This window comes from Aotus nancymaae, unplaced genomic scaffold (assembly GCF_030222135.1).
Source record: "Aotus nancymaae isolate 86718 unplaced genomic scaffold, 86718_ANA_hifiasm-v0.15.2.pri h1tg000058l, whole genome shotgun sequence".
Classification (NCBI taxonomy): Eukaryota; Metazoa; Chordata; class Mammalia; order Primates; family Aotidae; genus Aotus; species Aotus nancymaae.
The window spans coordinates 17678408-17693477 of record NW_026988472.1 but is presented as its reverse complement, the minus strand read 5'-3'; the positions used below and the strand labels follow the sequence as shown (position 1 = coordinate 17693477).

The window sequence follows — 15070 nt, the reverse complement described above, 5'->3', positions numbered from 1 at the left end:
ATTGCTTTATTGGCAAAAATACTAACAAATCAAACCAAGTGAAAATTTACATTATTAGTTTATTGTTCTTAAAGTTTAACAATGACTACTATGTTGGAATACCCCATAAGAAGGTCTTGAATAAAACTAAGTTTTACCTAGGTTACCAAAGTTACATTAGGAAATCCTATTGACATAATCTTCAAAATATATCAGGAATCTAACTAATTTTTTACTACCTCTAACGCTACTACTCTGGCCTGAGCCAGGCAGGATCATCTCCTGTCTCCTTTTTACTCTCCCCTTTGCACATTTTGCCTCAGCCGCACTGGCCTCCTTGCTGTTTTCTCAAGCTGGCTACTTGTGATCCTGTCTTTCTGTCTTTGCACTGGCTGCTCCTTTTACCCAGAATGCTCTTCCCTCAGCTATCAGATTAGCCCACTTCCTCTTTTCCAAGTCCTTGCTCAGATATCATCTCAATGTGGCCTGCTTGACCACCGTGTTTACAAAAGTAAGCCCTTCTCTGGACACTCCCTAACCTTCTGACCATTCTAGTTTTTTCTGTGATACTTTCTACCTTCTAGCCTACTATGTAGTTCATTTCTGTTTACTGAGTATTGTCTCCCTGAACTAGAATGTCAGCTACATGAGGGCAGTAATTTTTGTCTGTTTTTTTTTCACTGAGGTAGCTCCAGTTCCTAGGACAGTGCCTGCCACACAGTAGACACTCAGTAAATATCTTTTGGATGAATGTTTTAAGAAAAATACACCAAAATTAAAAATTCTCAATTAACAAAATGTGAGTATTCTAATTATCCATGTAAAAATGTATAGATTTCAGCTTCTGAAATATAAAGAATATCAACACTGGGCATGGTGGCTCACGCCTATAATCCCAGCACTTTGGGAGGCCAAGGCAGAAAGACTGCTTAAGCCCAGGAGTTGGAGACCAGCCTGGGCAACAGGGTGAAACCTCATCTCTACAAAAAAATACAAAAAAAATTTAGCCGGGTGTGGTGGTACATGCTTGTAGTCCCAGCAATTCTGGAGGCTAAGGCACGAGAATTGCTTGAGCCCAGGAGGTGAAGCTTGCAGTGAGCCGAGATTATGCCACTGCACTCCAGCCTGGGCGACAGACTGAGACCCTGTCTCAAAAAGAAGAAGAAGAAAAAAAGAATATCAACATTAACGTGTGCTGTGTTGAGTGTGCCTCCCAACTGAACAATGGCATTTTTTGGGGTGGTTTCTTCTTACTAATTTGCAATTTGAGAATCACTTCTTTTTCATTCCTTGGCATGTTTCTAGGTGCTTCCTTTAAATTATTTAGCATGTACTTCAGAAATAATAAACTAATCTAATATACTCCAATGTAAGACTACTTTTGGGCCTTTGCACAAACTGTTCCTTCTGCCTGAAATGTCTTTTGTCTCCATATAACTACTGCATGATTCAAGACAAAGCTCCAATGTGACTTCCCCCAGGAAATTTCTCTGACCTTGTCTTTTAATGATACTCATCACCTTCTACCTTGCACAATAATTATCTGTCTGTCTAAAGGTAGCCACCAACAAGTTCTCCCATCCTTGTATATATCTGGCACTCTGCCAATCAAAATATGAATCTATGTTTCCTTCCCTTGAACTAAGACTAGCCTTGTGACATTTTTGTGAGGTATGTTTCAACTAATGAAATGCATAAGATGTGACACAGAGTCAATTTGCTTCAGGAGGCCTAGCACCTTCCATATTTGCTCTTTTGGAGCCCTAAGACACTGTCTTGCTGGAGACAGGGCCATGTGGAAAGAGAGAAAAGTTTTGAATGAGAGACCGCAAAGAGCACCCAGCCAGCTCCCAGGCATTCTAGTCAGCTCAGTTAAGATGCCAGAAAAGTGAGTGAAGCCTATGTGGAAACTAGCCATGCTACCTCACCAACATCCTGTGAAACAGAATTGAGCAGTCCCTATCAAGCTCTGCTTAAACTGCAGAATTGTGAGCAAGTAAATGGCAGTTATTGATTGAAGTCACTATGTTTTGGCATGTGTTGATCTGCTGCAGTAGATAAGAGATACCGAGCCTTATTTCCCTACTGAGACCATAATACTTTTAGGGCTCCAAGCACATAATCTATATAAAGTAAGCACTCAAATATTTGTTAAATAAATAAATCAGAAAGTAAATTAAAAGGTGAGGTCAAATTATCTACTTTTGGATATTATTTAGTTTTAGGTTGTCATTAATCAAATACCATTGCTAATCAAAAGCTGATTGCATTTTTGAAAGAATTAGGCCAGGTGTGGTGGCTCATGTCTGTAATTTCAGCACTTTGGGAGGCTGAGGTGGGCGGATCACCTGAGGTCAGGAGTTCAAGACCAGCCTGGCCAACATGGCAAAACACTGTTTATACTAAAAATACAAAAATTAGCCAGCTGTGGTGGGATGCCTGTAATCCCAGCTACTCTGGAGGCTGAGGCAGGAGAATCACTTGAACCCAGGAGGCGGAGGTTGCAGTGAACTGAGATCGCACCATTGCACTCCAGCCTGGGTGACACAGCAAGACTCTGCCTCAAAAAAAAAAAAAAAGAAAGTATTACAGTAGAGTATGTTGTCAATTACTATTATATAATGTTGATATAATTATCTTTCCTGGACAATTCATTCAAAATAAAATTTCCTCTTGTGCAAAATAGTTCTTAACAATGCTATTACATAAACACACTTTAGTTTTTTAAGTTATCATTATTTCTTGTATATATTTTAGAATATATACAAAGAGATATTTTACTCTCTATGAACTTTCTTACATTAATTAATGCAAAATAATTGCACAGCAAGCTACTATAGTTCACAATTTCCCGTTTCACACTTTTATTTCTCTTTGGATAACTGAAGAATACTTTTTTATAAAGGGGAACCCATTGAAATGCTTGGTGTTGAGTTTTGATAATAACAATATCATTTTCTTAACATATCTGAAAAGGATGAGTGAGATATTTTACAACGAATTTGCACTAATGTATATTTTGTACAATTCTCCAGTGATTTTCATTTGGTATTAAAACATTCTACTAGATGGTTTTGGAATTGCTCATGCTTTCCCTCAGCTTTTAACTACAAGGATTTCTGTGACAATTTCCCAAACATTATAGAAATTTTAATTAAACTCTACTTAATTTTCTTAACCATTTGAAATATTAAATACATTGAAGAAGCCAGGCCTTTAATAATATATCTTGAGGGAAGGAACACTATGTCTGTGCACGCTGGAGGTTAGAGAAAGGCCAGTGACAAAATATCAGAGCTTAAAAGTGCAGCCCAGGGCCAAAGGGACCTCAGGGGCTCCCTAGTGATTCTGGGCCTTGGGAGAAGCTAGGGATCAGGAGGAAAGCCCACTGGTCTCCTTTCTTGCCTCCTTCTATGTTTGGCTTGACACTGTTAAAAAGCCAGGAACTGAGAGTCCTCATTAACTCGATAATGGGATCAAATAGGCAGAAAGACTGAATAATGATAATATGGGTATTCCAAGTATACAAATCATATTATGTGTATAATTATGATTTCATACTATATTTAAAAAGTATCTGCAAAAAATACAATGTTGACTATTCTGCATTGCAATATTATGAAAATATGTGTATGATTAACTTTTACCATTTAAACCAAATTCTAATTTTCCCCCCAATTAACTCAGTATAGATATTGTATGGTTTTTCCTATTTATTGGATTTTCCATTTCTCTCAGACACACAATGGCAAAAAAGAAATAATACAATTTTAGACTGCATGAACACTTTAGTAAAAATAAATTGAAATTATAGTGTTCCTAGTAAGAATCAGTACAGTGACTTCCCAAACACAAAGCAATTATATACATTTTTACTTATAAGTAAAATTGAGATGTTCTTTATGACAATAGAAAAGAAGAATTCTTGATTATCACTGTTATATCAGTTTTCCTTCACAAACATTAAAGTTAGTGATAAAAAATGACTTACCTTCACATCTCTGTGAATTATGTTATTGTCATGACAGTAGCGTAGAGCTTCCAGTATCTGTCTCATGTAATGGCTGTAAAAAACAAAAGAAATCTAAAAACTGTAAACGATTTTTATTTTAAAACTTAATATACAGTGCTCCCAGTTTATAACTCCTACTCTCAGCTGTCCATGGACACTTTTCATTTGAGCAGACAAGACCGGTGTAAAGTGAGGCTTCGCCGGGTGCGGTGGCTCACGCCTGTAATACTAGCACTTTGGGAGGCCGAGATGGGTGGATCACCTTAGGTCAGGAGTTCAAGACCAGCCTGGCCATCATGGTGAAACCCTATCTTTAACATAAAAAAATAAAAATAAAAAAAGTGAGGCTTCATAATGAAAGTGTTGGCAGACTGAAAAGTTTATGGGCTTCATGAAGAAATAGTATGCTCTATATTTTCTAAGCTATCTAAGTCAAAAGAATTACACACAATTTATAAGTGAAATTGCTTTGCAAACTAAAAATTCAAGCTTAAAACATGACAATATTTTTCCCCAATCCTCAGGTAATTCTACTTAGTTAAACTGGACTGCAATTAAGGAAATTGCTCAGCGCTGCACCAAGGATTCAGACTCAAGCCGTGGTAGCCTTTGATCTGCCAGCAAATAATAAGATGCTCTCCATCTTACTTCCATTTAGCTCTGAAGACAAAAGAGGGAAGAACCTCCTTTATTGGACAATTTTTTTCTGTAACATAATCAAGTTTTAGTTGGGGCTCCCTTGAACAAAGTGGAGTTAGTTCTAGGCCCATGTCCTAGGAAGCCTGACTCCTTACGTGGCCAGCTGAGGCTCCCTCAGGGAGCACAGGTGAAGAACAAAGAAGAAATCAGCATTTTAAAGAATGAACAGGCATTAAAAAATGGTAATGGGGTCAACTAGCAACTACATGTGACAAGAGTAGTTGATTCAGTAAGACTTTAGAACCTCCTTCTCCTGTTTCTGAAGTTCTTCTATAATCGCCGTTTCTCTTTCTCTGAGTATGTTTCATTTCTGTATTTTACTCCTTCCATATTTGTCTTTCTCCTTTCTTCCTATTATCCCCCTTCTTTTCTCATTTCCCCTTTCCTTCCCAACCAGCATGACAGAAATGAAATAGACTTAACATTATTCATTGTATAATATTTATAGAATTTTGTTTTGTTTCCAGATCTTATATTTCTGATACAAATGATCTTGAACATGTGTATATGACTCAGGACAAAAAAAAGTTCCCTATTCTGGCTTTACAATTAAAAGATATTTCCATCAAGTTCCCTCTTTGGCATGATACCATCTAATCAAGCTCACAGGCATATTCCTCTAGTTAGCATATGCATTATTTCACGTATTACAACTGAATGGAAGGGTTCCATTTTAAAAACGACAGGTAGGAGGAAAAACAAAAACAAAAACAAACCCAAGCCTTGTTCCTGTACTAATCACAGGCTCCTTACAACTGGGCTTTAAGCCAGAGAGCTAGGCTCATGTAATCATTAGTTCTGATGTTTAATTTCTCTTACTTTGCAAATGCAAATATAAGAGGTTGCAAATATACTCTTTGCTTGGGCCATTGCAGCCTGTAATTAAGTTTTGTTTATTTTTTATTTTTATTTTTTGATATGGAGTTTCGCTCTTGTCCCCCAGGCTGGAGTGCAGTGGTGCAATCTTGGCTCACTGTGACCTCTGCCTCCTGGGTTTAAGTGATTCCCCTGTTTCAGCCTCCCAACTAGCTGGGATTATAGGCATGAGCCACCACACCCAGCTAGTTTTTGTATTTTTAGTAGAGACAGGGTTTCACCATGTGGGCCAGGCTGGTTTTGAACTCCTGAGCTCAAGTGATCCGGCTGCCTCAGCCTCCCAAAGTGTTGGGATTACAGGCATGAGCCACCGTGCCCAGCCATAAGTTTTGTTTGTTCGTTTATTTATTTATTTATTTTGAGATGGACTCTCACTCTGTCACCCAGGCTGGAGTTCAGTGGCATGATCTCTGCTCACTGCAATCTCCGCCTCCTGGGTTCAAGCAATTCTACTGCCTCAGTCTCCTGAGTAGCTGGGATTACAGGCGGGTACCACCATGCCTGGCTAATTTTTGTATTTTTAGTAGAAACGGGGTTTCACCATGTTGGTCAGGCTGGTCTTGAACTCCTGACCTCGTGATCCGCCCGCCTCGGCATCCCAAACTCCTGGGATTACAGGTGTGAGCCACTGCGCCCAGCAGTTTTGTTTAAATGAGGGGTTGTTAACTTGGTGTTGTGGCCCATTACTGGTTCAAATCAGGTTTTGGAGATCTGTAACCCCTTGAAATGGCTAACAGACTACACCTGTCAAAGTGCTTTGTAAACTCTAAATCATGCTACAAAGGTTAATTCATTATTATTACAATATTATTATTGTTAAGTTCAGTCAAAGATTTAGGAACAGCTTATTTGTCCATCTAGATGTCAACATGAAAATAATGGGTAAATTTAAATTAGTTAAAGTGGACATAGCTTGTACCTACAGAATGAACTATTTTGGATACAAAGCACTGAGACAGCCACCTAAATTATCTTTAACCTAAAGAAAATTCCTATTTCAAAGTCTCATCACACAAAACACAACTCAGTGAATGAGGATTTTTTTCATTTGCATATGAAAACACTCAATTATTTGATCCAAATGTATGTACATAGCAGAATCTTTGGGGTGTGTGTGGAGACTGAACTGTTTTGCTCTCCAAGTTATAACAGACATGAACTATCTTTCTCCACCTTCCCAGTCATGATCCTCGGAGGCAATGCATGTCAAAGTGTGCAAGCAGAATAAAACAAGAACTAAAATCTGCCCACATGTTCTAGAGAGTTGCTGATTAAACTTTTAATCAAAAAGCTTCACTTCATGAAGCATCATAGGAACCTGTGCTTTCAGAGGAACTCAGCAATACATTTGTTTATCTTTGCTAAGGATCAGGAAGATGATAGCTCCATGGAAGGAAAGAACTGTCAAGCAATGCATTTACTTTCTTTGGAAGGAGGCATTTCAAGGGTGGGGTATGGCAGAAGAGAGATGATTCAGTCTGCTTTCCTTGTCAATGCAGGTGAAAAGCCTAAAGCTATTTGCTAGGCAGAAGAGACCTTATCTCTGAAATGCCCTTAACAGGGTATCTCTGGCTAAGGATTACCTATGGTAAGTAGAACCTGGGATCTTTGAGGCACAGATGGCTTCCTGGAGAATGTCATGGAACTATCCTAATCTTTGGGGTACAAAATGAAGATATTTGCAATGCTCCCCTCTGTGTGTGGAATCCCACAAACCTCACGTATAAACCTCATCTATTCTGGGCCAGAGGTGCATTTCTGAGGCAGTAAGAAGTGACATGGGGAACTGCCCTTGCCTTCTCTCTGCTTCACTTGAGCCTTTTGATTGCCTGTATCCTTGAAATTATTTAGTAAAGCTTGGTACTAGTTAAGAAGATCTCTGAGAGTTTGATTTGATAATCTGATCTTGTATGTTAGCTCACTCCAGAACTCATCAACTCTGAAAGGATGGAGGTAATCACTAATTGTGTTGCACTAAGGACTGAACACAGTTTTATTTTATGCCATGCTTTGCTGCTCCTCTTGAAGCTCAGCCAGTTGGAGAAAAACAACATTATCAATTTGATTACTTGGTGTCTCTGAGTCTTCTTGCAGCTGGTCTCACTAGACTACTGATACAAGCTGAATTTCCTTATAATAAATTTCAGAATCAGAGAGGATGAAGAAAGATTAGAAGTCATCTGGTCAAACACTAAACCAATGGAAGAATCTACACACCCTTGTCATGTGGTCATTGATCCTTTGCAATAGGAAACACACATAACAATACTTTTTGAGTCCCCTCCTACTTTTTTTACTATTCAGGTGAAAAGTCTTTAATAAATTATCTTCAAATCTCTCTCTTCGCAATGTCACCTACTGCTGCGCCTCTTCTCTGGTCTACTCTGGAAAGTTCCGTTCACCATTTTAACAGCTTATACAGGTGGATTTAAAAATCAATAGGCTTTCATTTTGATGTGTATAAACATCTTTTCTATAAATCTCAAGATTAGGAGAGACCACAAGTCATTTCACTGTATGACATCATCTCTTCACACTACCATCCTGCCTATCCTGACATGTAGCCCAGTGGCAGAGATAGGCTTGAAGTTAAGAAAAAGCAATAAAGATGACTGGGGACCAGAGTAAAAGTGGTACTGGTTTCACAACAATCCTGTTAGCATACCTGCCATGTATCCTAGTATTATTGTGGTTGAAAAAATAAAAAATCCTTTTCTTCCATTGACTCTCACTAGCATTGACTATTTTTGGTATAAAAGAATGCTTTAAAATTATGAAGGACAAGGAAGAATAAAAATTTAAAACTGTAATAAAAACTCAAAACAATAGAAGATGGGATTAAAAAACACCTAGATTGTGCTTTAGAGAACACGGCACAAAAGAAAAGAGGATATTTAGCCTCAATTCTACCATGTATACATCAGAAGCCTAAAGAACACACATAAACTTTCATTTGCTTCTTCATCCTAGCCCCAGCAGTACAAAAAAACAGCGACCACACACTGAGCATATTCTTTACTTAGTGCTATAGCCATGGTTGCTCCATCCCTGAGACTAGGTCCCTTGCTCTTTAGCCAGGAGGAGTCAGGGAAATGAATCTGAAGACATTCAAGTCATGCTAAGCTCAAAGCTCTATTAAGGTGGTCTCCAAGTTGTTTGCAGTTATGTCTGTCTAAGATGCCATAATTACAACAGAAATTATAAGAGGGAGTAAATCATTTAATTTAACTGTTTTTCAAATGACAGAAAGTTTTCATAAACGCTAGGCTGGGAACAGTGGCTCATGCCTGTAATGTGAGCACTTTGGGAGATTGGGCAGGCGGATCACTGGAGGTCAGGAGTTCGAGACCAGCTGGCCAACATGGTGAAACCCCGTCTCTATTAAAAGAAATACAAAAATTAGCTGGGTGTGGTGGTGCATGCCTGCAATCCCAGTTGGGAGGCTGAAGCAGGAGAATCATTTGAACCTGGGAGGTGGAGGTTGCAGTGAGCCAAGATCAGGCCACTGCACTCCAGCCTGGGCAACAGAGTAAGACTCTGTCTCAAGAAAAAAAAATCCTAATATGTTTGTGGGTTTAAACCCTTCAACATATTATGGCTGGTGACTGAGGAGGGATGCTGTATTCTATGTATTTAAAAGGCAACCCACAGGAGTGAGTAATTAGGATATGATTGAATATAACCAAAACAGAAGCTGTGTTGCTCTAAATTTATAAGCAAGTGGCCCAGCACATGCATGGCTCCTGTGATTTTTCATATTTACTGATTTTGAGTCATTAGGTCTTTACAACAACTTCTCCACTTAGAACAGTTGCCATTTGATTGGTAGGTTTCACATTGGCCTGAAGAAAATATATTCTTTAAAATGGTGCTCTTATTTCTCTTCCTTTTACTGTTCTATACTTTTCCTTAGATTAACTGTGACATAATTTGATATCACTAAAAGTCAAAATGAAAAACTGAGGCAGATTTGCGAAAACAAAAATAAAAAAAAACCCAAGTAGAATTCTACATGGTTCCTGAGCTATCAGATCCCCGCTTCTTGTACAAAAATCATCAGAAATGGGAAAGATAGCAGTACTGAAAATGTAAACCCATGTTAAAAACCCATGTTAATGGAAAACTCATTGTTCAGTATTTTGCATTTCCAGTTATTATCGATTCTACTAACACATACTAAAACAGAGATGTTCCTTGTAGAAAAGAGCAGCAGCAGGCTCTTCATCAGTTTATCATGTGATATCTTTGTCATTTTCTTTTTTTACTTTCACCTTGACCTCTCAGGATTAGATATACACTACATACCTGGCTACAGCTTCACTGTACACAAAACCAGCGTCAGCTCGCTTTACGATTTCAAAACACAGATCTGCTCCATCCATACTGTAGAGAAATGTAAAAAAGAACATAAGAAAAGAGAAAATTCCAGGAAGACAACACTGAAAGTAAATACATTATAATTAAGTTATTAGCTGATTTACTGCTAAGGATTATGTTAAATCTTCTTTCTTTCAATGAAATATAGACATAAATTATGAAGGGCATGATAGTCATCTTAACATTGAAAATCTGCAGGGAAAGAAACAGGAAGAGCAGGCTAATAGTAATATCAAATAACAGGAGTATATAAAATTGACTATAAATTTTCTTTAGGTTTTCATTAAAAAAAAGCATCAGAAAACAGCAATGCTAGAGTTGTGGGCATATTTTTAAGTCAAATTCCAAAGATATTCAGTTATGTAGAATACAAGGATTAAAAAAAATCTTGCTATTGTTATTACCACTAAATGGAAAATTCAGGCTATATACTGTAGAAGGAAAAAACAATATTTTTGTTTATGCTTCCATTCTCAAAGTTAATTGCTACAAACATTGTAACACGTAGATGTGTTGGTAACACAATGTCATGATATTTTCATAGAACTTACAGTGGTTTTCTATTTCTCACCAGATAAGTAAGGCCTCTTGTTGTCTTGGTCACACCTTGCCTCTTCTACCTATTCTGTCCACTGATGTTTCAAGAAAATCTTCCTCTCTAGGCAGAATGGTCTTAATAGCACTCCCTGAGTATACCATTTTCTTTTTTACTTTTGTATATATTGCTTTTCATTTTCAAAACCTACCTTAATTCAAGGTTTCATTCCAATCCTACCTTCCCTGGAAGTCCCCTCAATGATTAACAGCCATATTAATGTCTTCCTTTGCTTTTAATTCCATAACAACCCTATAGAGTCCATAACATTTAGCAGTTACATACAAACACCTCCCCCTCCCCACTGCATATACCTATATATGTATACATGAATTTTGCCAGATTATACATATTAATGAAACTATTCAGATATTAATAGCTAACATTTTCATAATGCTTTAAGGCTTATAACATATTTTCAAATCAAGTGTTTCATTCATTCATTCATTAGTTCAGTTTTCAATATACCTACTGCAGGTATTATACTGAGGAAATAGAAACTTCTGGAAGGGAAAGTAAAGGAACTAACATCCTTCCTATTCATGAGGCATCACGGGAAGCAGTCCTTGTTATGCCTCCCTTCATACTTATAACCACCCCATCAGGTCACAATCATTTTCAAATAATTTGTCTAAGCAAGTGGACAAGTATGTGATAGGGACAGGATCCAAATCCCTGTCTAGCTATGTCCTGTGCTCTTCCCATTGATTACAGCTGTACCTACTGGGTGTGCAAGGAACAAATGTACATCTTTAAGCCCTGCAACAGTTCCATGATAGTGTAAAGTCCTAAAGAACAAGAATAAATATATTTATACTTTCAACATACCCTTACCCAATACCCAACAGAAGACTGAGCACACTGTAGATACTTAATGAACACTTGATTCTATTATTTGGCTCTTAGTGTGGTTTTATATAAATGGGTGAAAATACTTTCATATTTATACAGGCTCTAAAAACTTTACCAAGTTTCTTATTTCACACCTAAGGAACATTTTCCAATGTCAAATAGAATTCTTCTCCAAAATAATGTTTATAGTGGCCTAGTCTACTATAAACATTACTATAATGGCCTAGTCTACTCCCTAGTATGGCAGCACTCATTTTCCACCATCAGAAGTAAAGCCTGGATGAATGTGATCATACATCTTGGTGAACAACTCTGATCACCTATATGGTAAAATTCTTACAAGCTGAGTTGCTAGGACAAGGGTATATACAATAACACTTTTGATAAACACACAATACCAGAAACAGTTTAACAATTTATACTCCCACTACCAAGTGTGAATGTGTCCCTTGCTCCACTAGGATAATGATTATTTTTTTTCATCTTTGGCAATTAGATAAGAGGAAAAAAGTCATTCATGATTGCTTTAATTTGCATTTCCTTGATTACTAGAAAGAATGAATATTTTTCATTTCTTTTTACTGTGGGGAGAAAAGAAATGCTCTTTTTAAAACTGGCTGTACTCTAAGCTGGTTAGTTGATCTATGAGGACTAAAAAACATTTCATATTGAAGGAATTAGTTTTGCTTAGATGTTTTCCTTTGTAATTGTGATATATGAGGGTAAGCACTATTCGACTTAGATGAGAGAGGGGCTAGGAAAAGGAGAGAGCTAAACTGATTGCATAATGAAGCAATAAGAATTTAGGCTCTTTCTGCCATCTCTCCATGCTGCCATAACGGTGTGCATGAATGTCCTGGCTGATGACTCCAGAGCATTAACAATACCAAAAAGAGTCAAACACCAGGTTCTTATTAGGTTGTGCTCCAAAGTCACTGTCCAGTTTCTAACTGTGATGATAAAGCATCGTTACATTGGTGAATTTGAAATCACTGATGATCAAAAGTTGGGAAAACTGTTGTGAACCTCAGGCAGGTTAAACAAGTGTGGAGTGATCAGCCTCAGATTTGATGTGCAACCCAAAGATCTAGAAAAATGGCAGAATTATCTGTTCCCATCCTAACAGTTTGGAGTCACTGTACTAATGACCTCAGCTGGCATCATAGACCATGAAGAAGCAAGATGAAAACACACAGGAAGGAAAATCCTGGAATTCTTTTCCTAGGGATGTAATACATACTTACAAATAAAATGCCTCAGTGGACTCTGGTATTTCCAAAAAGAATGTGGGAGATGTTCTGAGAGCTAGAGGACTTTCTGGAGGGACCTAGAATGGATGAAGGAAAAGACAGGGCCTGGGGAGGAGGCAGCAAAGTGATGAGAGGTATAAAGCATAAGGAGGTCAGTGAAAAATGTCTGGAAGTTATATACTGCCCTGTGCTATAATTATCAGCATGGATCAATCCATTTTGTCTGGTCATATCTGAAATACTAGTATTTGAAATGACAATCTCTACACATGTACATACACACATGGGGGTATTTTTAGGTTTCTACTCTCTTCCACTTACGTACCTATTCTTGCATCAAGTTCCATACCATTTAAAATACTGTAGGTCCGGATGCCATGGCTCACACCTGTAATCTCAGCACTTTGGGAGGCTGAGGTGGATGGATAGCTGGAGGCCTGGAGTTCGAGACCAGCCTGGCCAACATGGTGAAACCTCGTCTCTACTAAAAAACTTCAACAAAAAAAAAAATTAGGCAGGCCTCATGGCCTGTGCCTGTAGTCCCAGCTACTCTGGACGCTGAGGCAGGAGAATCACTTGAACCCGGGAGGCAGAAGTTGAAGTGAGCCGAGATTACACCACTGCACTCCAGCTGACAGAGTGACACTCTGTCTCAAAACAAAAACAAAAACAAAAACATGGATGGACAAAATAAAATACAATAGTAGCGGATTTTAATATTTAGCAAAATAAATCTCATTATTCTTCACCAACGCTTTTTTTTTTTGGAGACAGAGTCTTGCTCTGTCACCCAGGCTGGAGTGCAGTGGTACCATCTCGGCTCACCGTAACCTCTGCTTCCCAGGTTCAAGTGATTCTCCTGCCTCAGCCTCCCAAGTAGCTGGGACTACAGGTACCTGCCACCATGCCCAGCTAATTTTTGTATTTTTTTAGTAGAGACGGGGTTTCACCATGTTTGCCAGGCTGGTCTCAAATTCCTGACCTCAAGTGATTGGCCTGCTTTGGCCTCCCAAAGTGCTGGGATTACAGGCATGAGCCACCGCAACTGGCCTTCACCAACATTTTCTTATGATTTTTTTTTCTTCCCAGTTGACCTTTAAAATCATCTTGTCAAACTATAAAAAATTTTGATTCAGAAGGTAAATTTATACATTAACTTCTAGAAATTAACTTTTTCTAATATTATCACCCATGGACATGATATGTCTCTCCACTTCCTTTCATGTGTCTAAGTTATAGTTTTATGATTTTCTTTATATTGGTTTAAAATATTATTAGTTTTTTTCTATACATTTTATATTTTTATTATTATAAATGGGATCTTTCAGCCATTATAAGTTTTTAAATTCAATGCCTTATAATCAGGGATATCAAACAAAATCACGTGTGCAACTTAGCACATTCTTTGACAGGTTACTGTGAAAGAAAGGCATCACTGAGAAAATATTTTTCTATTATTAAAGCTATTTATTTATAATATTAATTAATATTAAAGTAAAAGAAGTAATCCACTAATTTTAAATTTCATGATACAGAAATAAAAACTAAAAATACTGTTATTTATGCAAATCTTATTCAAAGAAATTTAAAATATACATATTCATAATACACACCATCCTGATATCCTAACCTTGAACCTTCTGAACAAAATTGATGACTTAATTCTTTGATAAACTTTATTTAATAATACGATGATTCTACAAACTGAAAAGGCATCTTTTATTGCTTTTCTCTTTGCTTTCCATCTTGGGGTGATTCTGGGGCTGTCAAGAACTCTCAAAGAACACATTCTGAATTTTCCTAGTTGGCTCCATTCTGAAATGAAAGGAGAGGGAGAAGAAACCCTTCTACAGAAGAGTATAGGGGAGGTGGACTTCTATACTGTATACTGAGAGAGATTAAGGGCAATTTAGTCTGAATTGTGAAAAGCAGTGGGATTATGAATGAGCTTAGCTGTCTCTCCTTTTCATCCATCTGAATTTTAAAAATTTATAACACGCATTATATTATATATTATATAATTAAGAAATTATCCAAAACCAAACTCATCAAACAAAACAAATCACAGTTCTAGAGGCACAAGGTATTACTGGCTGCACATTGAAGGAGATCAGAATATGCCACTCCAAAATATGCTGCTTTGGCATCAGGATTATCTGGAACTGAAGGCACAAAATCATGTGCTACGATTTCACAGCAATGTCAAATTGCTATAACAGTTTCTAAATGTTTACTCTCAATTTCTGTACGTATCTCATGGCAGACTGGTGACAGATTGGCACTTATCTGCAAATATCCTTGAAGAACACTGTTGGAAAGTACAGACCAAATTCGGATTTCTCCAACCAGCATTTTTTTCTGAGGATGACAAAATGACAACTATAAAAACTGTACAAAATTAAAAAATTTATTTATTTTTTTAATGGATAC

General features: G+C 37.5%; 1 protein-coding gene across 13 annotated transcripts in view; it reads right to left on the bottom strand.

Annotated features, from left to right (window-relative positions):
- The window catches only part of CASK (calcium/calmodulin dependent serine protein kinase), a 427869-nt gene that overhangs the window by 204658 nt on the left and 208141 nt on the right, over positions 1 to 15070 (bottom strand). For all 13 annotated transcript variants that reach the window (XM_012448141.2, XM_012448142.2, XM_012448153.3 and 10 more), the window contains exons 4-5: positions 9872 to 9949; positions 3971 to 4043 (exon numbers count right to left, since the gene is read on the bottom strand). In XM_012448141.2, coding sequence (XP_012303564.1) covers positions 3971 to 4043; positions 9872 to 9949 — 151 coding nt within the window. The remainder of the gene's footprint in view (positions 1 to 3970; positions 4044 to 9871; positions 9950 to 15070) is intronic.